Source organism: Molossus molossus, unplaced genomic scaffold (genome assembly GCF_014108415.1).
Source record: "Molossus molossus isolate mMolMol1 unplaced genomic scaffold, mMolMol1.p scaffold_m16_p_22, whole genome shotgun sequence".
Lineage (NCBI taxonomy): Eukaryota > Metazoa > Chordata > Mammalia > Chiroptera > Molossidae > Molossus > Molossus molossus.
In genome coordinates, this window is record NW_023425358.1 from 27657646 (window position 1) to 27682421 (window position 24776).

Below are 24776 nucleotides of genomic sequence, written 5' to 3' on the forward strand. Positions count from 1 at the left end.
ATTTCTCAAGGTCACTGTGTACCTAGACTGAGAGGGAAGGAAAAACAAAGCAAAGCTAAGGTGTTTGAAATCTGATTAAAGTGCCATCCAGAATGAAGAGAAAGCGTCTCTGAAAGTACAGTTCTGCGGGAAAACACAAGTTGTTAACTAAGAACTTGATATGAAGTAGCCTAGCAGGAACATGGCCTTTGAGAACGGCGGCATTCAGATAGAGCACACGGCCCCATCAAGATCTCTTATCTGCCACCAGAGAGGAAATCGACTGAGCTGTTGGCAGCCAGGCCCTAGCATCCTTGAGATGGATTGATTGAAGCATACTTTAGTAACTCTAACTCCCTTATTCATTCACTTGGAAGATACATTGTAAAAATTAATCACCAGCCAAATCAACATTACCCTGAAGTCTTTTTATGACTCTTTTGGGAAGCAAAGAGAGGGGATAACTTTTAATTTACTTAACTCTCATGGAAACTGGATATGACTTGTCTTCTCTTTGAATTTCTTATACAGTGTTTCATTTGGATGAATTATATCTGATCACTTCCTACCTGCAGGGAAGAAAGTAGGGGACTTGCCTGAGGCTGTAAGGAACAGAATCGGTTCTCATGGACTAAATTGCTTATATATATTTAGTAACTCGCTCTATTTGCCTATCCCCTAACTTTTTCTCCTGGATCATTCTCATGAGATCTCCGATATTGGTTTATCTTTCTCTTCTTTCTGTTGTAACCCTTTTCTCTTGGAGTTGTTCCCATCAACAACAAAACAGAGTTGGTCACTGATATTTTACAAATGATAACAGACGATGCTCTCACATCAGTTGTTACGTTTTGCCACTTCTTTCTGTAGCCTGTCTCCTGTTAACCCACATCCTCTGTTTCTGTTATCACTTCCTGAGTATAGCATTTGTCATGTTGGCTATTGTAGACTTGTCCTGTAGAGGTTTCTAGCATCGACCCTTTCAACCGTCACTCCTGAAGCGATCATATCAGTCTCAGGAACTGACACCAACCCAGCACTCTGAAGTTCTCTCTAATAATCCCTCCTGTCAATCCAGTCCAGGGTTCCCCCTGCCAAGGATCAGCCAAGATTCACTCTCACTTACTCTGCAGCCCCATTAGCCACAGCCTCTTGGGCTGCCGTTCTGTGGCTTTTCTCAAGTAGCTCTCTTCCGTACTTCAGCCCACGAAGATACCTGTTAACCACCCCTCGAGATTTATTCACCTCCATGACTCTTTCCTGCAGGAACACACAAAACTCACTGTATCCCCATCCATGGAACTTGCCGTCACACCGTTGATGGATTCTCTACTTTTCACACCTGGATCCTGACCTCTGAGGACATAAATAGCCTCCCCGTCACTTATTTTGCATTTCTGTGTTTTTATCATAGATACGTGTGATCACATTGGGGCCTCAGAGTTTAAGGAACTGGAAGTTAGCTTATTTTTTGATAGTGTTCCTTTTAGGTTTGAATGTAGCAACTAATTAATCAGTTAGGTAGTTTTTTTTTATTAAGGTGCAGGACATTATGGTAGATAGAATGAAGCTGCATTTTTTTTTTCTTTTGATTTTAGAGAGAGAGGAAGGGAGAGGGAGAGATAAGCATCGATGAGTGAGAACATCGATTGGCCACCTCCTGCAAGCCCCCCCACTAGGGATCGGGCCCACAACCTGGGCATGTGCCCTGACTGGGAATCGAACCAGTGACCTCTTGGTGCATGGGTTGATGTTTAACCACTGAGCCACACTGACTGGGCTGCATTTTTTTTTGTTTTTTGTTAATCTTCACCTGAGTATATTTTTTCCATTGATTTTTAGAAAGAGTAGAAAGATGGGGTGGGGAGTGGTGGGGTGGGGTGGAAGGGGGAGAGAAACATCAATGTGAACTTGCAACCCAGGTATGTGCCCTTGACTGGAAATCAAACCCTCATGTTGCATGGATGACACTCTGACCTCTGAGCCACACTGGCAAGGGCCGAAGTTGCAAATATTTAATATTATTGAATGCCCACTGTGTCCCAGGCACAGACCTGATTCATTATATTTATTTATGTGCCTTTGTCCTTTATGACATAATATTGGCTATCATTCATCTTCTCCTTCTGCCCCACACGCAACTCAGCACCGATGTCTGTAACCCACAGTGATGATTAAAGTCATAGGAGTTTTATATCTGGGCTCAGGTGTTGTTATTTTTATTTATTTATTTAATGTGTCAATTCTTCATGACTAAATTGGGTACTTGGAGCTTCTTAAAGGGGCATATTGCATGACATAAACCCATTAGGTCTAAGAAATCATCCCACATCTGAGGCTCTTGTTATTCATTCATTCCTTGAATAAACTAGATATGAAACATAGGATAAGGACGGCCAGGTACTGTTCCAGGTGTGAGGTGTCTGACTGTGAACACAGCCTAGTCTTTCCCCTCATGGAGCTTGTGTTCGGGGGGGCTGGGAGGGGAGCGCAGATGAGAAACACTGTAGCAAAATTAGAAAATCTTTTGTGTTTCTATTTTATTTATTTATTTATTTTTATCCTCACCTGAGGACATTTTTTTCATTTTTTGTTAAGATAGAGCCGGAGGGAGAGAGAGGGAGAGAGAGAGAGAGAGAGAAACATCGATGTGAAAAGGACACATCGAGTGGCTGCCACCCACATGACCCAACCAGGGCTGGGGACAAACGGCAACCGAGGTACATGCCCTTAGCGGGAACCGAACCCGGGTCTCTCTGGTCTGGAGGCCGACACTCTAACCGCTGAGCCAAACTGGCCAGGGCTTGTGTTTTTAATATTAATGTCTGTCTGGCATGCTGAAAAATTAAAGGGAGGATTTAGGTAAATGGAGCTCAGTGGAGCATGTTAGAAAGAAGTAGGGTCAAATGCCAAATCCGTTTCGTTCTCCCTTTCTTGTTTTTATTTTTTGAATATTTTAGAAGGCAATATATTTCCCCCCTGCTCAAAGCTTCTGATGAATGTCAGGATTCAAAAAAAGAGAGAATTTATAGGGGTGAGATTAATTATAGCTCTTAAAATAGCTCTTTGTTTCTGAAAGCCTTGTTTTGCCATCTTATACTGGCAGGAAAAAACAAAACAAAACAAAACAAAAAACACGTCCAGAACTTATTTGGATAGCCCCTGCCACTAAGAGGAATGTGCCCTGACATGACCTCAGGCATGTCTGATTTATTTTAAAATATAGGGCAAGATTTTTTTTTTTCTATTTTTTTCTTAGTGCCTTTTGCCAATGAAAAATAGATCTTAATATCTGGCTTCTTATTTGTCATTATTGACTGTGGAGGGTGTGTTGGGGGGGAGATGATTTCATAATACTGTATCAGAAAATATTAATATAGGTACTCATTAACATATTTTTCAGACAGAACAATCTCCACTTTTAATGCCTCTTTATTTAACCCAAACATTAGGTAACTTCTTCATGGCTTGTATTATGCTAGGTGGTCTCTTTGCAAGAGGTATTTTCTAGTCATTTACTTATATGTTTGTTCAGTAAGTATTTATTGTGCACCTACTATGTTCCTGGCAGTGTACTATGTTCTCTGATGCAGTGTGTACCTCCATCAACACAGACACAGATCCCATGACCTATTAATACCATTTTTAAAAAAGCCCTCATCCGAGGACATACTTAATTGATTTTAGAGAGAGAGAGAGAGAGAGAGAGAGAGAGAGATTGAGATGAGAGAGAAACATCTATTGGTTGCCTTCCCATAAGTGCCCTGACTGGGTATCAAACCCAAAACCTTTTGATATATGGGATGACACTCCAACCAACTGAGTCACCTGGCCAGGGCTTAATACCATTTTTTTTTTTTTTTTATTGTTGTTAATTCTCACCAAGGATATTTTTCCATTGATTTTTTAGATAGAGTGGAAGAGAGGGAGGGAGGGAGAGAGAGAGTGACAGTAACATTGATATGAGAGAGACACATTGATTGATTGCCTTCTGCACAACCCCGACCAGGTCTGGGAATCAGACCTGCAACCCAGGTACGTGCTGTTGACCAGGAATCAAGCTTGTGACCCTTCGGTATGCTGGCTGATGCTCTAACTGCTGAGCCAAACCGGCCAGGGCTTAATATCTTTTTTAAAGCAAAAAATATTACAGGTTATGAGGATCAAGAAAGGGCTATTTTCCATTAGGTGCAAGAAAGAAGAGAATTAGTCTCCTAAGATAGATGTGGTTACATACTTGGTGCTCTTCACACATCACCAAATTTTACATAATCTTTTAAAAATGTGGCATCTAGATTATGATCGTTTTCTACTCTCTCTTTCTGGCGCTTCAGTTACGTGTATACTGACCCTTCTCATTCTCTGTCCTTCGACCTCATGTTTTCTCTGTCTCTGTGTCACATTCTATATGAGCAGGTTTCCAGCTGTAGTGTGCTCATGAATCACCTGCATGTCTTGTTAGAGCGCAGGTTCTGATTACTTGGGCCTGGGGCAGGGCTTGAGATTCTGCATATCTGACGAATTTCCAGGTGATGCGGTGCTGCCAGTCTGCAGATTACACTTTGAGAAGCTCGAGTCTATGTGATTTCTTCAGCTCTCATGGCTAGTTCACTGATTTTCTCTTCAGCTGTGTCTAATCTTTTATTTACTGCATCCAGTGAATTTTTAACTTTAAGTTCAGTAATCATACTTTTCATTTTTAAAAGTTCCACTTGGTTCCTTTCAAATGTGCTTGGTCCTTTTTCAGAGTGTTCTGTTCTTTTATTAGAATTCCCACTCATTTTCTTTGATGATAAATTTAAAACATTTTTATGGTCCATTGTAGATTGTTCTTTTGGAGGGCAAATTTTCCCTTTTCTCGGATCTGTTGATGCTTCTTCATGGTAGTTTGGATGGTCTCTTTTTCCTTGTTATGTGTAGCTGTTAGTTTTTACCTTTTTTTATTGTAGACTCATTTCCAGTAGGGATTGTGTGTGTGTGTGTGTGTGTGTGTGTGTCCTGGGTTGTGAAAGTATCCCTACAAATTATTTTCCCTTGTATTGCCAGTACCCTAAGGACTCAGTGGTCCTGGACTGGTATCAATGTTCATTTCTTGCCTTGCAGAAATGTTCATTCCCACACCATGCAGGGTACTGGAAATACAGACACTACCTGGGATTACAGTTTTTTTGTTTTTGTTTTTTAATTTTGAATTCATTTATTTGACACATTAAATTTGGCAAAGGAAAATATACGCCACGGCATAAAAAGAAACAGTCTCATACTACTTGAACACACAGCAGTGTCAAAAATAATAAATTGTGGAATGAATCCCAGCATTAATTATAAAAAGCACCCTGTACAGAAAAACTTCAGACTTCTAACTTCACTGAATCCAGTACTAAACTAAAGTGATTCTTTATACTCCTCAGCTTCTTCTACCTCCTTTTCACTCTCGAATGTCTGCAGAAGATCGTCCAACCTGCGTGGCAATCTGGGATCATCATCCGGGTTCTTGCAGGATCTCTCCCTGCTTTTTAGTGGCATAGTTTTCACCATCGTCAGCTTTTATTTTTTCAATCTTTTCTTCCTGTTGTTTTGCTTCTTTTAAATACATAATTTTTTCTTTGGCCAATCACTTCACCATGCTGGGTTTTTTTTTCCATCCTCACCCGAGGACACTTTTGCATTTATCTTCAGATAGAGCGGGAAGGAGAGAGGGAGGAAGAGAGAGACAGAAACATCAATGTAAGAGAGACACACTGAGTGGCTGCCACCCACACGACCCCAACTGGTGCCGGGGACAAACTGCAACCTAGGTATGTGCCCTTGGCGGGAACCAAACCCAGGACTCTCTGGTCCGCGGGCCGATGCTCTAACTGCTGAGCCAAACCGGCCAGGGCATGACGGTTTTTATCTTGATTTGCCTCACGCGAGGGTGGGCCATGGTCCCTCGAGTGCCGTGGGAAGGAGGGGCGGAGAGCCGGAGTAACCGTGCAGCGAGAGCACTCGGATTACAGTTTTAATAGCCACCCTGTCTGTTTCTTTCCCCCCGAAGGGCCCTGGTCAAGAGTGAGCATCCTCATCACTTTCAGTCCCCAATCCCCCTACTTCTCCTTGGCTTGAGGCTGTGGCTCTTTTCCCTGCCTACATGTGATTCTTAGAAACTCTTTTCAGAGGTTACTGTTGAACTCCATTGACTACCTGTCTGGAGGTTTACATCCCTAGCTTTTCATCTGTCCTGTGAATATCTCACCTGGTATATCAGCTGGTATATTTCATGTTGACTTATTTTTATTGAAGCGTATGTGACCCTTTTCTAAAAATCTTGACCACGTGGGCTAGCTTTGAGCATGATGGAGTTTTACAGAGGAATCTTATTTTATAGTATGGAATTTCTAAATTATTTCACAGAGGGTGGCTCCTTCCCCTATATCAATCATACTCCTCACTCAGAAATGGAATTCTATTTTAGTCTTCAAAAGATAGATTCGTATATAGTGGAAAGGGGATTGAACCTCTGTTAGGAATCAGATTATATAATATGAGTCCCACAAACATCCACGCGAATGGGTTGGTGTCTTGTGTGAGAAAAAAGAGCAGTCAGTGTGGGTCCCACTGTATCTCACTAGACTTCAGTAACTGCGGCGTCTGTCCTAAACATGCATCTCACGAGCAGCCACGGTGGTGGAGGGCAAGCTTTATGTAGTGTTTACTGTATGCGGAGAACCGTGCAGGCACTTCATACAGACTTTCTTCACGGAAACCTCCCAACAGCCCTTGGAGGAAGTTATCTCTATTGAAAGTGAGGTCACAGAGCTGTGAAGTGATAACGCTTGAATCCACTCAGATTCCAAAGTGGGTGCCATTCACCATGATGCTTGCATGTTATCATCTGCAAATCTCTCTGCATACATTCCCTGTCTTTATCTGAGTTTCCGTATTTTAGGTTGGAAAACTCTTTTTGATTCTCCTGAAATGTAATTGTATTAATTTTTTTTTGTTGTTTAAAAAAGGTACTGGGTAATTGAAATCAGATTGGATTTGAGGCTGTGTTGGTGGAAGCACACATGGGATGTAGGCTGAAGCATTCGATATAATTTTTCTTTCCACCAGCTAATTTTTAAAGTATTCAGCTAGTAGATTTCGATACTAATGGGGAAGATTTAAACTCCCTTGAGAGCTTGGAGGTGTTAAACAATTTCCTGGCAGTGCACCGTTTACATTTTCAATCTCCCACCTCATCTCAATGCACCTGAAGCTCTGAGAATGCTCTTTTGCACTTCCTGGGAACAGCTGGACCCCCTTATTCTGGCTTCCTCTCCTCCCTTCTCCACATCCCTCCACCGCTTCACTGACTTCCAGTGCTGCCTCAGTGTTGTTGTCATTGGGGAGCAGCCAGAGTATTTGGAGTCTGTAAGCAGAAAACAGACTACTGCTCAGATCGGGCACCCGGCTTCGTCCAGGAAACAAGGAGTTAAAAGAGAAGTCTGGACTGTGAAGGGCTGTGACAACTGTCCTAGGGGGCGCTGTAGCGAGCTCCGGCAGTGACTCATGCTGCCCTGTCACTCAGATCAGTACTGGCCCCTGGCACGCAGGCGGCCAGGTGGGGTTACAGCCAGAGCACGCAGAGTGGGGAGCATGAAGCCTGCACTGCGGGGGATGTGATGCCCAGCTCGCCAACTCGCTGGGCCGGGCTGCCACAGACGCTTCAGCCTGCAGCCATGGTAACGCTTCTGTCCGGCTACACCCCTGGGAGCCCACCACCATGGGCAGCCTGCTGGTGACGGATGGATGAGTTTCCACCTCCCTGACTGAGAGAGTTTAGTAGGTCTGCAGCAAGTGGAGAAAGATGTAAGATGCCCATAGCCGGGAGTCATGCCTTAACGAGGTAGGACACCAACGTCCTTCGGTGCATTCACGCCGTCAGCGCGCAGGGGTGCTGTAAATCACTGGGAAGAACTTTATTTGGCTGGTGTTTCATTATGCTGATTAAACTGCGGTGGATTCAGGGGCCATGCTTGAGCTGGGAGAGGGGATCATGAACTAAAACAAAAGTGGTTAATAAGAGCTCTGTGTATACTCATCTGGATATGAATGAGCTAGACTGCAGTGCTATCCTGACATGAGTTACATACCTCCCAAATCCGCGTTCCTGTTCCTTCCTCTCATTCTGCTCAGTCCACGAAACGTAGAAATCCCATCTCATTTCAACGATTAGCACTAAATATTAATCATGCAGACCTGTCTGGAAGAGGAAATGAATCGGTTTAGGTCATTGGGCATGCTGGCCCCTGCCCGCTGACGCTCTATCAGCTTTCTGGAAATATCAGCGATGAGCAACGAGCGGCTTGCTCACAGGGGTTCCCCAAGAGCTTTCTTTCCACCAAGTGACCTGTTTGAGTTTATGCTTCAGTTGATCCCAGCGGGGAAGGCAGCCTGTCTGCGGGTGGGTGGCCATGTTGGCAGAGAAGGGGTTAATCTCTTGTTGCTGCCGAGCGGCTGGGGCTGCCTGTGCGAGCGAGCCGAGCTGGATTGAAAGCAGGCGCTGCAGTGCCATCGCAAACGCTGAGGAGCGGGGCTTTCTCCGCAACAGTGTTCAGTCGGCTGAATTTTTCTCCCCCCTTCTTCTTGTTTTTCTTTAACCAGCTCCTCCCCCCTTCGTTCCCACCCTCAAGTCTGATGATGACACCTCCAATTTTGATGAACCAGAGAAGAATTCGTGGGTTTCGTCCTCTCCGTGCCAGCTGAACCCCTCAGGCTTCTCCGGCGAAGAACTGCCGTTTGTGGGGTTTTCCTATAGCAAGGCACTGGGGATTCTCGGTAGACCTGAGTAAGTGAGAATTTGACTTTCTAAGGGACCTGCATTGATGCAAGGCGTACAGAGCCCAGAGGTGGCGGTGGGGTGGTGGTGGGGTGGGGGGAGTGCGGTGGAGGGAAGCTGTTAACCAGCCTGCATTGGGAAAGCAGTTTACCTGTTTGGGCTCTGGAGGGGTGGGCTGTTAATGTTCTCATCTGGCTCTGTTTAAGGTACCTCTTCCTGTCTGCAGCAGCATCATTGTCAGTCGGGTACTTTGCGTTAGTTTTCCGGTCTTTGGTCTTCTTTAGAGGGGAGGGGATAGTGGGAATATCTAGCCGTGCAGATTCTTGGTGGAAGGAGAAATGTGCAGGGTTAAGATGCGCTGTCTGTCCATCTATGCATCTGTCCACCTGGGTGCCCATCTCTCTCTTAGATGGGTGGATGGAGGTGGCTGTCTTGGCTGTATTGAAAAAAACCTAAAAACTGTCTCAAGGTTTCCTGATGGGTTTAGCTAGCTGAGCTTCAAGTGGCTGCACCGGAGCTCGTGGAGAGATGGTGCTCAGCTCCGCTCGCAGTCTGCCGAGAGATCAGGGCGCTGGCAGCCAGAGGAAGCCCGTTACCGTGAGCCACCGGGAGGGAGTGTGATGTAGCCGAGTCACTGATGCCCAGAAACTGGGCTTCACAGTGGGGAAAGAACCAAACAAACCCGGAGACTAGAAAATGGAAGTGTTAATATCATGGTCAACCTCTTGACATGAGAGATCTATCTTCATTCTTGAAAAAGCTAATGAAAAACACGTTAGCCTGGCACTTGGGACTGGAGAGTCCTGGCTTCCAGGCTCCTGGAATCTGGCTAAAATGCAGTGGCCTCTCTGGGTGCAGGAATTCAGTGTCTTGCTCCGTTCCCATGATCTGATGACAGCCTGTGTTCAGAGGTGCGAGTTCCCAGGCAGCTGGACCGGCGGCGGTAATGCCCCCGATGCCATGGCTCCCTCACTTGGAGGCTCCCAGGGTGATGGGTTTAGCTGCTACCCACTTAGGAGACGAGCAGAATCTGATTTTCTCATCGGCAGCCTTCTTTCCCAATTTGCTGTGCTTGTAGCTTAGATATTAATTTGAAGGGATGTCATGTTGGTTCTTGGATGGTGTCTCCCCTTGGGTACGATTTTGACAGCAACGTTCCTGAAAAGATTTCAGACTGTTGTGGGGAACGGGGCACTTGACATGAGCTAGGGTTGAGGGCTGTGACTGGATTCGAGACAGGTTTTTATTTAGAAGGGTGCTGAGGGGATCCTTCTTTCCTCCGTGCCTGGGGGCTAGGTTTAAAATTGGGGGTTGGATTTTTTGGTAGTGTTGGCTCTGCCTCTCTGCAACCCCAAGGCGACCTGATGACGGGAGGAGAGGCAGAAAGCTGACTAGCTGTTGAATGCGCCGTCGGAGGGATGTGCAATGACCCAGCAGGGCTGCCAGGCTTGGCTTGGCATCGAAGAGCAGGGCAGAAGTGGAGGCCCGGTGGAAAGGAGGCACGCTGAGTGGGCAGCTTAACCTTGACACACGCCGCACACTGAAGGTCACAAGTCAGACTGCATGGAGGTGTGTGGAGAGTTCCAGTTCTGGTCAGTGGTGGGCTGGCCGGGTCCGAATGGAAGCTGGCTTAGGGCGCCGGTCAGTGGAAAACCGGAGAGGACTCGGAGTTCGAGTCCAGGGGCAAAGGCAGAATAACACAGGGGAGCTTAGGCACGGCAGTTCATTGGAGAAGTGCGTGAGTAACTGCTTGTTTTTCAGGAAGACTGAAATCGCATCCCTCTGCTTCTCACTGAGAGCTCAGTGTCAGGGGCTCCCTGACAGGGCGTCTCTGTGCTAAGGCCCAGGCACCACGAGAAATGTTTGTTGGTTTAATTTACTCGTGATCCTTTCCCCAGATTGTGTTTATATTGCTCACTGTATTCGAAGATGTGCTATCTCACCTTTGGTAGTTCAGAATATATCTCCAGAGCATAAAACGAGCTTCTGTTCATGCCCCAACAGAATGCTTAATAAGATTCTCATAAAATACAAAAATCCAGACAAACAGAACGCTGTATTTCTTATCTGGAAGATGGATCGTAGTACCTGTTTCAGGGGGAACTCGAATGCCTTTTCCTTGCCGATTCGGGGTTGCAGCCAGAAAGGTTTTCTTTCATCTTATGTTTTAAATGTGATCTTGCCTTTGGACGTGGCTAATATGGCCATGGGCAGCCCCTGCGGGTCACACCTGCAACATCATTCTAGAAATTTATTCCACCTGTTGGATGTAGGTGACCCTGGCTGTATTGGATGGTTATTTAGAAATTCAACAGAAGAGATGCACTGATAAAATGACTTAGAATCGCCTGCAGTTTGGTTGATATATGTTTACAAATTTCATTTGGAGGTGGGGGGAGGCATTTTCCTGGGGGTACCACGATCGCCACCAGGGACCTGGCATTTCTTCCCGAGTTTCTGCCCCTTCACCTCCGTTTCCAGCGTCACAGGTTCTTATTTACACACCCTGGTAACCTGTGCCGTTACTCACTCTTCACACCACCGAGGAAAGTGCAGGTGTTGCTCAGCTGCGCCGGGTGAATGGCGTGAAACGCTCGAGGTGGGGCTGAGTGAGCGAGGAATTGTCCCGGAGACTCTGGCAGTGAGGATGGTTCTGATGGTTGTGACTGCTTGTTCGGGTCCCTTTTCAGGCCCCCAGAGGGCATCCGTGTTTCTCGGTTTAAGAAGGCTCTCGATTTCAGCATTCTGTGTCTGAGTCTTAGTGGAAGTTCCTTGCAGCTTGAGTTGGAGGGAGTAGGAGAGTCTACAGAACTAGTTTGGGTTGTCTTTGGGGTGGCATTATGGTGATGTTGGTTGGTGCTGGAGAGTGGGTGAGGATGCCCTTTTTCTTTTTAACCAACAGTCACCCCAACCAGATCCCCAAGCTCTGAATGCCTGGCAGTTCCTGTGAGCTTCGATGGGCTTGTAGCATAGTAACAGCAACCAGTGCGTTGAAGGTTTCAGAATTAAATGGGTCCCAGCTCTCTTCCCTCCCCAGTCAGCCTGGGTTCATTTCTTTAGGTCCCTTCTCCTTCCTCCAAGATCTGAGGTACTGCCCCATTGAAGCTCTTGTTGAAACACTGCGTTTCTGCAAACCTTTAGTATAAACTCTAGAAGGTAAAAGCCCGTTCTTTTCTGTTTTGGGTTAGTTTTACCCAGGCTGGTTTTCTGCTTTTGGAGAAGTTGGAAATCTTAGAGGAGCATGGGCTCTCAGTGAGACGACTCTGGGAGGTCGGTGTCTGGCAGACGGTGTTTAGGAAGGGGGCTCAGGGCCTTCCCTTTCCTTCTGGGTGGATCTGAAAATTTCATCTGGAGCCAGCCATCCAAACACTGGGTGGGGAATCAAGAGTGGCTGGCGTCATCGCTTTCCCGGGGTTCTAGAGAACCGGACTTTGGTACCTCTTCCTTGCTCTCCTGGGCCTCACATCAGTTTCCTCCACAGCAAAGTGGGGCGATGATAATACTTCCACTTAGGGCTTTGGAAGGATTCTATGAAGCATGTAAAGCACTTGATCTAGCGCCTTGCACATGGAAACGTCTCAGTAAGCGTTCCTTTTCATTACTTCTGCTGTTACTAATACACTACTCTATATATGCAGAGTGTCCTGCTTATGCCAGGAGTACTCAGCAGTACTTAAGTCCAAAGTTGTGCCAGACCAGAAACCCAGCTGCCCAGGTCCTGGGAATTTTCGCCAGAGAAGCTCAAATGCCCGGACCAAACCACAAATTAAGATGCCCTTGCCAAATACCTGTAGGTAGAAGGTGGTCGTTGGGTGGAGTGGATGGAGGATGGAATGAGAAGGTCCAGTGTCAGAATGGGTTCCTTTCTGTCCAGCTGTATGTGGGAAACAATCCAGGGAGCACCAAGCACACACCTTTGTTGCAGAGTATCATGGAACCAGCTGAATAACTAACTTCCAGGAGAGTCAGGCAAAATCCAGTGCGGGACATTGCATGGGTAATGCTAGTCCACAGTTCTTGCCAAATCACAGCGATGATCATGGTTGGAATGTCTGTCCATTTCCCCCAGTCCACTGTGGTCGCAAGGGCGGGTCTGGGCCTCCTTCACCCGCTTCTCCTGGAGCACTGGACACAGTACACCCTCATTAAATGTGTGGGGGAACCGAGTTTATAAGCATACTAGTGCAGGGTGAAATATTTGGCTTAGATTTTTAAAAGACGATGATATGGGTGAGTAGAGAGGGACAGAGAGAGAATGTCAGGTGTGCAGAGAGATAACAGGAGCTCATTGTTACAGGGTACCATCTCTGTGCCAGGCTGTGTTCCAAGCACTCGACACAGATTAACTCATTGAAACTGCAGAGCAGTCCACAAGGAAGGTGCCATCATCATCCCCATTTCACACGTCAGGAACCTGGGCCCAGAGAGAGAGACGCTTGCCCAAGGCCACGCAGCTCCGCGTGGCTCAGCGGGGCCTTGAACGCAGGCAGCGTGACTGCAGAATCTCTCAGCCGCGGTGCTGTCCTGCCCAGTGTAAGGGCCACACACAGGAGAAAGGGGACATTTATGTGAGGTCCTCTGGCCCACATGCTCGTCGGGAGTGGAGAAGGACAGGTAGCGGGGCTGGGGCAGGGCATGATGAGAACAACAGGAAGTCTCAACACTAAATGGTTCTGTTTTCAATCTCTGCGAGTTTATTGAGTAGGTGGACTGTGTAGCTCTTGGATTTTCTGAGTTCTTCCACTTCTCATTTAAAGACTCCTACCTTGTAGTGTGTGTGTGTACATAAACGCACGTGCAGATATACTCTCTCCCTGAGCGTTGTTTGCCAGGGTCTAAGTGTGGCGAGGACAGGGAACTAGGTTGACCTTGCTCTCCACCGCACCTGCAGGCTGAGCATATATAAGTTGCTCAATAAGCATTTGGTGAATTGATCCAAATCATTTTTATGGCTGCAGCTCTTCATTTGTTGGGGACTCTATGATCCGTGTCTATTCAAATCTACATTTTATGCTTCCAGGCTGCTGCCTGGCTGTCATGCATCCCGGGATTGCTGCTTCTGGTGGAAGACAGCCTGAACTCTGTAGCCAGTCCGACTTCCTTTTCACTGAAATACTTGGGAGGGTCGGGGATCTTCTCTTAAAAACGGTTTTCCTTTCCACATCCAGCCCAAGGCTGTTTGTCATTGTGTGCTCCACCCCCAGATCCCTACTGCAAAGAGTATTGTCTGTGTTTTGATTTTGTTTTCTGTTTTGTTTTTTATCCTAACCCGAGGACATTTTTTTGCATTTATCTTCAGATAGAGTGGGAGGGAGAGAGGGGGGAAGAGAGAGAGAGAAACATCGATGTGAGAGGGACATATCAAGTGGTTGCCACCCGCACGACCCCAACCAGGGCCGGGGACAAACTGCAACCGAGGTACATGCCCTTAGCGGGAACCGAACCCCGGCCTCTCTGGTCTGCAGGCTTATGCTCTAACCACTGAGCAAAACCGGTTGGGGCTGTTTTTGTTTTTTTAGTCAGCAGCAATGACAGAATCTGCTCTGGTACAAGAAGGTATGCATCCCCTGTCATTAACAAACAGGTTATAAAGCCGTAACAGGCTCCCGCCCATGGTTACCACCCTCAGGTGCCCAGCGCTGTTTCCATTCTGCTGTCATCGGGACCAGATGTCTAACGTTCCCCTCTGTTGTGTCGGGTTCTGTCCTCTTGGTCATTCAATTTCTTTTTCATCTTAGCCGAGCACATCTTGCTCTGCCTGCCTTATTCTGTTCTCTATTTAGACTGCGTGTGCGTGCCTGGCAGGCCTGGCAGGACCGCTCTGCTGCCTTCTCATGGCCTTAAAGATGCCTTGAGGAAATCTGGTCCGAGCCGTCCCGGCCCAGTCCGAGGACAAGGCCCCAGGAGATCGTCCAGCGCCTTTCCTGGCCCACACATGCTAATTTGCACCGTTGCCTCGGATCCCCTAAGAAGACAGTAATTGACTAAACGGCGCTGTGTGTTCCCAAGCTGTGTGCCAGTTTGGCAGCCCTTCCTTTACCTAAGTGGATTTCTCTCCGTTCTCTCTGTCTTACTTATCTCTGGTCTCCTGACCTCGCTCACCTTCTCTTCTCCGACAAGCCTCCCGGAAAGGGAGCCCACACTCAGCGCCCCCTCCTCAGCCCTGCGACTCCGCCGACATGGCTTGTCTGGGGAGCGCCTGAGGCTGCCCACCCACCGAATCCACTCATTTCCACCCCGCCGCGTGAGGCCGCGGATGGCCACATTTTGTCTTAGGATGTTCTCCTTTCTTCTGGAAACGTGGTTTCCCTGCTCACTCGGCCATTCTCCCGCTTGTGTGGTGGCCGTCTGCCGTCCCAGGCCCGGAAATGCGCACACGGTCCCCGGTCTCCCTCCTCCGCTCTCCTTTCAGCCTGGGGATCCGTTCAGGGCCTGGACTTGAACTCTCCTTGCCCCGTGGCCTTCCTCCCGGCCTCTCTGTCCCTGACAGGGCACGCTCCTCGTTTCTCACCATCTGCGTCCTCTGGTCCTCTCAACACAGACAGACTCACTCCGTAAGCCCCTAGGTACAGGTTTTGGCTTCCTCGTTTCATTTAAGAAACTACCACTTTCCCTGGCCTTCCAGACAAGAAAACGGAGTCATCGTCCACTCTTTCCCACCTCCCCTGCCATCCCACCCATTGCCGAGACCTGTGTGTTGTGCCCCTTGGACGACACGTGTGTCTGTGCCCATCTTCCTGTCCTCACCACACCCCGCCTTGACACTTCTGCGTGGACTGTTGCGGTAGCCTGACTTATTCCTCTGCCTCCAGTTGTCCTGGCCCGAGTCCATTCTCCACAGAAGATGGAATTCTCCCAAATCACAGGTTGGATGATGTCATTCTCCTGCTCAGACCTTCAGTGATATCACGGTGTGCATGGAATTAACGGCCACCCCTGAAGTTGGTATTCAAGCCTGGTATGCCAAGACCCCAGCCTGCCTTTCATCGTAACTCCTTCTTGTCCCCTGTGTCTGGCCAAGCTGTTCAGGCCCTTGGAGGACTGTGTTTTCTACCTTGTGCCTTGCCCTGGCAGGTCTTCAGTGAACATTTGTCAAATTGAATTAGACCAAAGTGGCCAGGGATTATGCCATTTTCTTCTGCACAGTTTACTCAACTGTTAATGGAAACTGTCATCTATTGAGTACTTCTTATGTGCCCAGGACTATGCTGAGTGTTTTGCATGCATCATCTCATTAAGTACTCACCTTAACTCTATGAGGTAGCTGGTATTATCCCCGTTTTATAGATGAGGACACTGAGGCTCGGCCATGGTAAGTCACTTTTCTGAAGTTTTATAGGGAGTAACAGGTCTAAGACCTAGAGCCATAGCTAGCTGCCTCCAGGACCACCCTTCTGCCCTGCCTCTAACAGTCACCACTTTGCTAGAAATAAGCGCGGTGGAAGAGCTGACCTCACTGGTGATTCACTCTGTACCAGGCGCTATTCTAAACACTCGGCAGGCATTCTCATTTAATCCCAACAACCACCCTTTCACAGGGGCCGCCTAAAACACAGCAGTAGCAAACTCACAGTTATGAAGTAGCAGCAAAAATAATTTCATGGCTGGGGGTCACCACAGCATGAGGAACTGTATTAAAGGGTCGCAGCATTAGGAAGGTTGAGAACCACTGTTTTATAGGTAAGGAAAGTGATGATCAAGAAGCCGGGTTACTTCTTAATTTCACTAGCACCTTGCATGCGGCAGAGGGCGGCCCTCTTCCCCAGCATTTAACTTCAGGGCTGATGTGAGCGGTCTTTGTCTTTTGGAATGAACTATAGCATAGGCTTTGGAGTCCGAGAGACGTGGGCTCACGTCTCAGCTCCACCCTGGCCAGCTGTGTGAACGAGGCACTTCTCTCGGTCACATGTCCCTCGTGTGTAAGTGGGGGTTCATCAGTGCCCATCTGTTAGGTTGTGGGGACATGTCGAGCATGCACTGCTGGCCCTGGAGCAGGCTGAGTGTTCGTTCCTACTTGTTATTTAGGGGTGAGGATGGGCCTAAGGGTGCTTTCAGCTCTCTTGCCTTTCTGGCTCCCACTTTATAAAGTCATCTTGCTGGTTCTGCCCGTGGAGAGAAGCAGACTCCATGTAGGGTGCCTGACAGATGTTGTAATATCTCCATTCGATTTTTCACTCCGAATGGAGTCTGTGATGTGTTGGTTAAACTGGTGCCTTCCATAAAACATGCTCGAAGGCCCTGGCCGGTGTGGCCCAGCTGTTAGACCATCGACCTGTGTACCAAAGGGTCACAGGTTTGATTCCCATTCAAGGGCACATACCTGAGTTGCAAATTCACATTGATGTTTCTCTCACTCCCCCCGCCACACGCACACTCACTCTTTCTAAAAATCAATGGAAAAAATATCCTCGGGTGAAGATTAGCAAAAAACACCACAAAACAATTGCAACTTCATTCTATCTACCTGTCAGCCACTCGGTCACGGGGGTAAACAACCAATACCCATGGGTTTTTTTGATATTTTGTTCTGAGCATGTTTCAGGTAGGCTACGCTAAGCTATGATGTTCAATGGGCTAGTTGTTTAAATGCATTTTCAAGAGACCTAACCCCATCGCAAGTCAAGGAGCATCTGTAATTGCAATAAGTAGGAAGCCTTTGCAGGATTTTGAGAAGGGATGTGGAATATCAGGTTCTCATTTTACAAAGGGTCCCTCTGGTGTTGCGAGGTGTATGGTCGGGCGGCAAGAGTTAGATTCAAGGAAGTAACCTAGGTTACCGCAGCCATCCAGGCAAGAGGCGGAGGTATGTTGATGACATGAACACACAGAGCTAGGCACTGGCTTAGGGGTGGGGACTGTATTAGAGATCACACGAGATGCTGTGCTTTTGTTAATAACATTTTTTTTTTAAATCCTCACCCAAGGATACTTTTCTATTTATCATCAGATGGAGTGGGAAGGAGGGAGAGAGAGGGAGAGAGAGGAACATCGATGTGAGAGAGACACATTGACTGGTGGCCTCCCACGTAACCCTGACCAGGGCTGGGGATGAACTGCAACTGAGGTACGTGCCCTTAACTGGAATTGAACCTGAGACTCATTGGTCCACGGGCCGATGCTCTAACCGCTGAGTGAAACTGGCCAGGGCTAATAACATGACTTTTAATAAATTATTCTCAAGTTACATTTTAATCATTCCAAAGCAAATGCTCCAATTCAACTGGAGACCACTGCTGGGTGTGTGTGTGTGTGTATGCTTTAGAATAGCAATATTTTCGATATTTCCATGTGTTTGTGATGGACACTGTATATTTTAAATGGGTTTATAAAGTCAGTTCATAAATTTCAGAATTCTCACCCTTAAAAATCAGTACATTTTTGGGACAGAATGCTGGTGAGTTCTTTTTTATTTTTCGCTCCGTGTTACATCTTGCAGTGGCAGGTATTTTTAGTGCCGTTGGCCACAATTAAGGCAGGGCCCTCAGCTGAGCTAACTTTGAGTCCCTCGTTTTAGCCTCCGGTATCCATTCTCGGTTATCTCAGGGACATCTGTGATTTGTGACATGTGTGATCTGGGAATTGGTGGCATCTTCTGCAGTCTTGGGGTCCTCTTCCTAAGGGGATAGATAAATGGATGGCTTGATGCTGAAGCATGATCTTAATTGCAATAGGGATTAGGAAGTACTTACCGCATGTACTTGCTTTTAGGATGGAAGTACAGATGGTCTACTCTTCTGATACGAAGTGTTCTGCTAACAACTTTATTAAGGGTGGTTTTGGAGTTATGTGGATATTTATAGACATCAGGAAAGCTGCATTTTTATCATTTTTACTTAAATGTTGAAGTTTCATGCAAAGCAATTTTTAGGTCACATCTAACACATTTTGAAGAAACACATTCTTCTTGCTGCAGCCGTAATAACCCAACCCAACCTTCCCTCTGTGTCATATAACATCATATCTGATAATACTTGTTGGGCCTCTGTAATTATAAAGCAGATGTGTATCAGGAAGAGATGTTGACTTCAGAGTAAATTTTTCTAGAAAATAGAAGCTGGAAAAAAAAAGGAAAACCCAAACTTGTCTTCATGCACAGAGAGACAGCCCTGCTGTGTGTGGGTGGGTGGCTGCATGCTCCCGCTGCTCAGAAATGTCTTCTCTCTCCATGGGGATAGCTGGCTGTGGATCAGAGATGTGGCCAGGAGGAGTAGGCAAGCAATGTGTGGGCAGGCTGCATGTTCTTTTATTAGCATCCGTATTGTACTGCATCGCATCGAGCCTGGAGCGTGAACCAGCCTGGGCCTCTAAAATCTGTACGGTTTCCTATTTAATTACCACCTCTGAGCTGCCACATGATGTAGGAAGAGTCGTTCATTGTGCGTGGGTTGGGCTGTTTCTGGGGGTGGCTGTGGACTGACCCTCTTTGGTACCCAGGCTGTCCTGGACTCAGGCTTAGGAGGCGCACTGCACAAGTGATTTCTTTTCCTTTCCACCATGACCTCGCTTCTGTGAGCCTCTCTGGTACTTTTCTTGGGTTTGCGCAAGGCCTTGCAGCCAAGAAGTAGCAGAGTTGGGATTTGAACCCACAGCTGTTGGGTTGCAGAGCCCAACTTTGAATTCCCCAGCTCTACTGCCTCACACACCAATCATCACAGTGTAGGAAAATGTTAGGTATTCTTGAGCATCAGTGTCCTGGGATAATAGTACCTACCACATAGGATCGTTGGGATGATTCAGTGAGGTTACCCATAGAGCATCAAGCACAGTGCCTGGCACATAGTAAGTGCTCAATAAATGCACATTATTATTGATGATAAAGTAGTGGCATTCATTCTCTCTCCTACATTGCTACTTCCTGAGGACAGGAATTATGGCTTCCTTACCTCTATAACTTCCACAGCAGGGTTTCTCAGCTTGGCACATTGACATTTTGGGCTGGATAATTCTTGTGGGAGGTTGTTCTGTGGATTGTAGGATATTGAGTAACATCTCTGGCCTCAACCCATTAGATGTCAATAGCACTCCAGTCCCACCTATGAAAGTCAAAAATCTCTAGCCATTGCTCAATGTCCCCTGAGTGACAAAACTGTCCCTGATTGAGAACCACTGGTTTACAAGTACCTTTCATGGGATACCTTTTCCTATCTATGTCTGGATGTCTATCTGTCTCTATCTATCTATCTATCTATCTATCTATCTATCTATCTATCACTCAATCAATCAATCAATCATCTCTCTGTCTTACCATCCATCTATCCATCCATCCATCCATCCATCCGTCCATCTCACATACACATTCACTTATAGAAGGTGGTCCTAAAATATTTTTTGAAGTGTGAGAATTTTGAGAACAAAGAGAAATTCTTGGAAGACTCCTTAGTGGGTAGATTCTGTCCCATTCCAGGGTCAACAGAACTCCATGATTAGATAGTTCCTTTGGTGTAATCCTGTGCCCATCACCATAGTTTGGAGTTCCAACCAGCTACACGATTTTTTGCAAACTTTCCTTAAAGCATCAATGGCATCAGCTCCTTAAGCAATACCACTCTTGATGAAATGGTGCATTTCAGGGTAATTCTAGACCAGCCGAGTTGCTACTTGTTGAGGACAGGGCCCTGTTTGGGATAGTCCAGTGGCTCTGAGGCCAGCTTTGGATTGAACCTCCCAAGCTATGATTTACGTTATGGTCAATTCTATAATAAAAATGTCAGCAATGATTTGCTGTTGTTTTGAAAGTCTGAAGGGTGGCTAATGCAATCTTAGGGGAAAAAAAAGTTGTGATGATATTTCAGAATATCTACTGGGGCATCTGTTCATTTAAGAAACATAGATTGAGAGCTTGTCATTGGTGCTAGTGATTGAACTGGCCTCGGTGTCTTTAGGAAAACCAAATAGGCTACAGATATGTTAGGTTGAGCTGTGTGAATTGCCTTTAGTATATTTCTTTTATAGGGATTCATGAAAATGGTATATTTTAGTTTACTTATTAACATTGGGGGCATAGGAAGTCTTTTATCATTGTCTGAAACGTGTGATTGTCTTGAAATTCATAACCTGCCATGATTAACTCAAAAATTGTGTTCCCATTCACCAGTTGGTGTGGCTCAGTGGTTGAGCGTCAACCTGTGCACCAAGAGGTCACTGGTTTGATTCCCAGTCAGGGCACATGCCCATGTTATGGGCCCGATCCCCCAGTGGGGGGCATGCAGGAGGCGGCCAATCGATGTTCTCTCTTATTGATGTTTCTATGCCTCTCTCCCTCTCCCTTCCTCTCTCTCTAAAATCAATGAAGAAAAAATATTTTTTAAAAAATTGTGTTCTCACTCCAAGAGTAACCGAAGGGCACTGGCGCCAAATGGCATGGCCAAAGTGCCTCCGGTACCACATGCTGGGGATAGTCATACTGTGAGTTTTAAATGCCTAGACCCTAAATCACAGGCATTGTGGTCCTCAGTCCTGTGTGTACATTAGAGTCACCAGGGAGCTGAAGTGAACTGGTGCTGCGCCAGCCCTGTGACTAGTCTGTCTGTCTCTGATTTCATTGGTCTGGTTGGGTTCTAGGCAGCTTTTGTTTTTTTTTAAAAGACTTTATTTTATTTATTATTATTATTATTTTTTTGTAGCAGTTTTAGATTCACAGCAAAATCGAGAAGAAGATTAAGATTTCCCACATATCAACATCCGGCACCAGAGGGATCCATTTGTTACAATGGATGGACCTACACTGATGCATCATTGTCACCAGAGTCCATAGCTTCGGGTCCACTCTCGGTGTTGTACCATCCTAGGGGTTTGGACATTTGTATAAAACATGCATCCATCATGGTCGTATCGCCCCGAGTATTTTAATTGTCCAGCATCAGTGTTTCTCAGAGGCTCTCCAGGTGATGCCGCTGTGCAGGGCCAGTCCAGAGCTGTGACGACCTGGCCCTCTGTCCCCAGCCTCATGCTCCAGCTCCATTGCTGCTTATGGGATTGTTGCTGTCAGCTGGGTTTAGTCACAGAAGTCTTAGCATAGTTTTTTTTTTTTTTTTTAAACATTATCTTTTTGGTTAATCCTCACCCAAGGATATTTTTCTACTGATTTTTTTTTTTTTTTTTTTTTGGATAGAGTGGGAGAGAGAGAGAGAAACATTGATGTGAGAGAGAGAGACATCAATTGGTTGCCTCCCACATGACCCCCGACTGGGGCCGGGGATCAAACCTGCAACCCAGGTACGTACACTTGACACGGAATCACACCTAGACCCTTCAGGTCATGGGCTGGTGCTCTAACCACTGAGCAATCGGCCAGGGCACCATAGCTTTAAAAAATGTTTATTTTGCCCTGGCCAGTTTGGCTCAGTGGTTAGAGCGTCCGCCTGCGGTCCAGAGAGACCCGGGTTCGGTTCCCACTAAGGGCACGTACCTCGGTTGCAGTTTGTCCCCGGCCCTGGTTGGTCGTGCAGGTGGCAGCCACTCGATGTTTCTCTCTCTCTCTCTCTCTCTCTCTCTCTCTCTCTTCCTCTCCCACTCTATCTGAACAAAAAATGGAAAAATGTCCTCGGGTGAGGATAAAAAAAAATTTTTTATTTTACTTATTTAATTTTTAAAAATGTTTTAAGAGTGTATTTGAGCCAAACTGAGAAGAAGCCCAGAAGCGAGACCTCAAAGAACTGAGAAAATGCTTCCGAGAATGGCGGTTTTGCAGTTCTCTTTATACGTTTAGAGTCAGGATAAAATGCAAGGCAGGTTACCAGAAATCCACTGGTGGTAGATTAAGGAGGCAGGAGGAAGCCAGGCAGGGGGAGTGACCAGGATTGGGTAAAAAGTAAAACAGAGAGGTACATACTCCTTTTACATTGGTGGGTGCAGGACAGTTAACATTGAACATTTAGAGCAAACTGAGATGGTGTTCTGGCAACAAGACAACAATCACCATAGCTTATTTTATTTTTATTGCTTAAAAATATGATTTCCATAGCACCTTTATTCTGAGGAGCTCTTAATTGCTATACTTAGAACTTCTCAACAGTGAACATTTGTCAAGTATCAAAATAACAGAAGGAGGAGGGAGTTGGACCTCGGGGGACTGTTGCTTTGTCTCCTGCAAGCGCCAGTGGGGGTGCCGCACATCTCTCTTCTGCGCCCCATTAACGAGTGACCTACAATAGGTTGTTTTTGTTTGCTTTGTGAATAAGTACTCAGCTCTGCACTCAGAGCAGCACACTTTAAACACGACACACCACGGGAACCTGCCCGCCATGTGTCATCAAGGTTTGGGGGCCTCCCCCCCCCCATCATCATGCACTCATGCAGTCGTTTTTCTGGGTGCTGGCTCTGTGCTCAGGCACAAAGAGCTGTGGCCTGTGTCGTCATCTCTGACTCATGCCCGTGTGTGTGACTTAGTGACAGGTAGGTGACTCGTGATTACTAAAGGACCAGTCCCATCTATGGATCGTCCCTCCCTCCTTGGGTGGTTTGGGTCTTTCTTCTCTAGCTCACCCCCAGAGTGAAGGCAAGAATAAAGGAAATAGTAAAGGTAACTCAAGCCATGCCAAGCAACCCGTGTCATCTCGGATTAAAAGGGAAAAATACATGCGTGTGCAATGCACACGCACACCAGACTTAGGTACAGAACCGGCCAATGAGAGGTGTAGAAATTGGTTCAAATGTTTGGCCAAAAGTTAGATTTTAAAAAGTATTTATTTTTGGATTTCAGTCCCCGTTGCCCATTGCTATGAATAATCAACACTTGTTTCAATATGAATAATAGCACAGAGGGAATTCAACACCCTGCGCTTGACTATTTCGAGCGATTGTTTCAGGCCTGCGAGGCATGTGCTATTTATGACATTGCATGGGTAGTGATGATAAAAACGACAGTGATAATAGTAAATGGCTGGCATTTGTTGAGCCCTCGTGATGTGCCAGGCACTGTGCTGAGGGCTTTGCATGGGTTATCTCATTGAATCCCCACGGGGCTCTTTAACGTAGGCTGAGAATTATCCCCATTTTATGGATGAGGAAACCGAAGCTCAGAGCGGGGACACAGCTAGTGAGTGGCGGAGTCAGATTCTGCGTAGAGCAGCCTGACTCCAGGTGTCGACTTGCTTGGTTGCCCTGTGGTGTGTTCGTAGGGAGCCATCACCGGGGCACAGCGAGGCAGCAATGCCACGCCCACCCTGGTCACTGGGCGGGAGCTGCGGGGGAGAGGTGGTCTGCGTTGCTGCAGGGAATTGACCTCTTTTAGGCAGGGAAGTGGTTTGGGTCAGCAGAAAGCGGAACTTCACCTGCTGGTAAGACATGAATGCTCATTGACAACCAGCTCCTGCAACCCCGTAACCAAGGCAACAAAGATGGGGCCGTGGGACAGCGGTGGGCTCCACTGCAGGTCCGTCCTTCCCTATGCGAGAACCCTTGCCAGTCGCTCTGACCCTGCCCTTCCCCAGTCCCAGTGTTCGTGCCCGGGAGCCAGCCACTGTGGGAAGCTGTCCTGGATGGGACCTGTCATTTCTACCCATGATCAACTGCTTCTAGGGACGAGGCAGAGTGCGTGAGTGATAAACACAAGCGTATCCTTTCTGTGGAGGAGCATCCTTCTAAGCCCTCTTAGGAGGTCCCGCTGCATCACGTTTGTGGTATTTTCAGGAGGGTTATATCAGGTGCATCAAGGCAGTCTCCCTGCTCCAGCTCTCTCTGGTGAGACCAACAGAAACCATGTAGTAACTGCCAGGATGCTTCACCTCTCTGGGCCTCAGTTTCCTCATCCGTAAAATGAGGACAGTAAATTGTATCTGCCTCCCAGAGTCGTTGTGGGGAATAAAGAGTTAAAACATGTCCCGAGTTAGAGCAGACCCGGGCCTGTAGTCAATGCCCAATAAGTGTATGAGCTTTGTCCGGCTGCTGTAACAAATCGCTGCAAATGTAGTGGCTTAAAACAGGACACATTTATTACCTTAGAGTTCTGGAGGTCAGAAGTCTGAGATGGGTTTTACTAGGCTGAAATCAAGGC

General features: G+C 46.8%; 1 protein-coding gene and 1 pseudogene across 1 annotated transcript in view; one reads left to right on the top strand and one right to left on the bottom strand.

Annotated features, from left to right (window-relative positions):
- CIT (citron rho-interacting serine/threonine kinase) overlaps positions 1 to 24776 on the top strand; it is a 159263-nt gene that overhangs the window by 52850 nt on the left and 81637 nt on the right. Inside the window, exon 10 of the mRNA XM_036276369.1 lies at positions 8608 to 8791. Within this exon, the coding sequence (XP_036132262.1) occupies positions 8608 to 8791 (184 nt within the window). The remainder of the gene's footprint in view (positions 1 to 8607; positions 8792 to 24776) is intronic.
- On the bottom strand, positions 5331 to 5905 carry LOC118639822 (annotated as a pseudogene).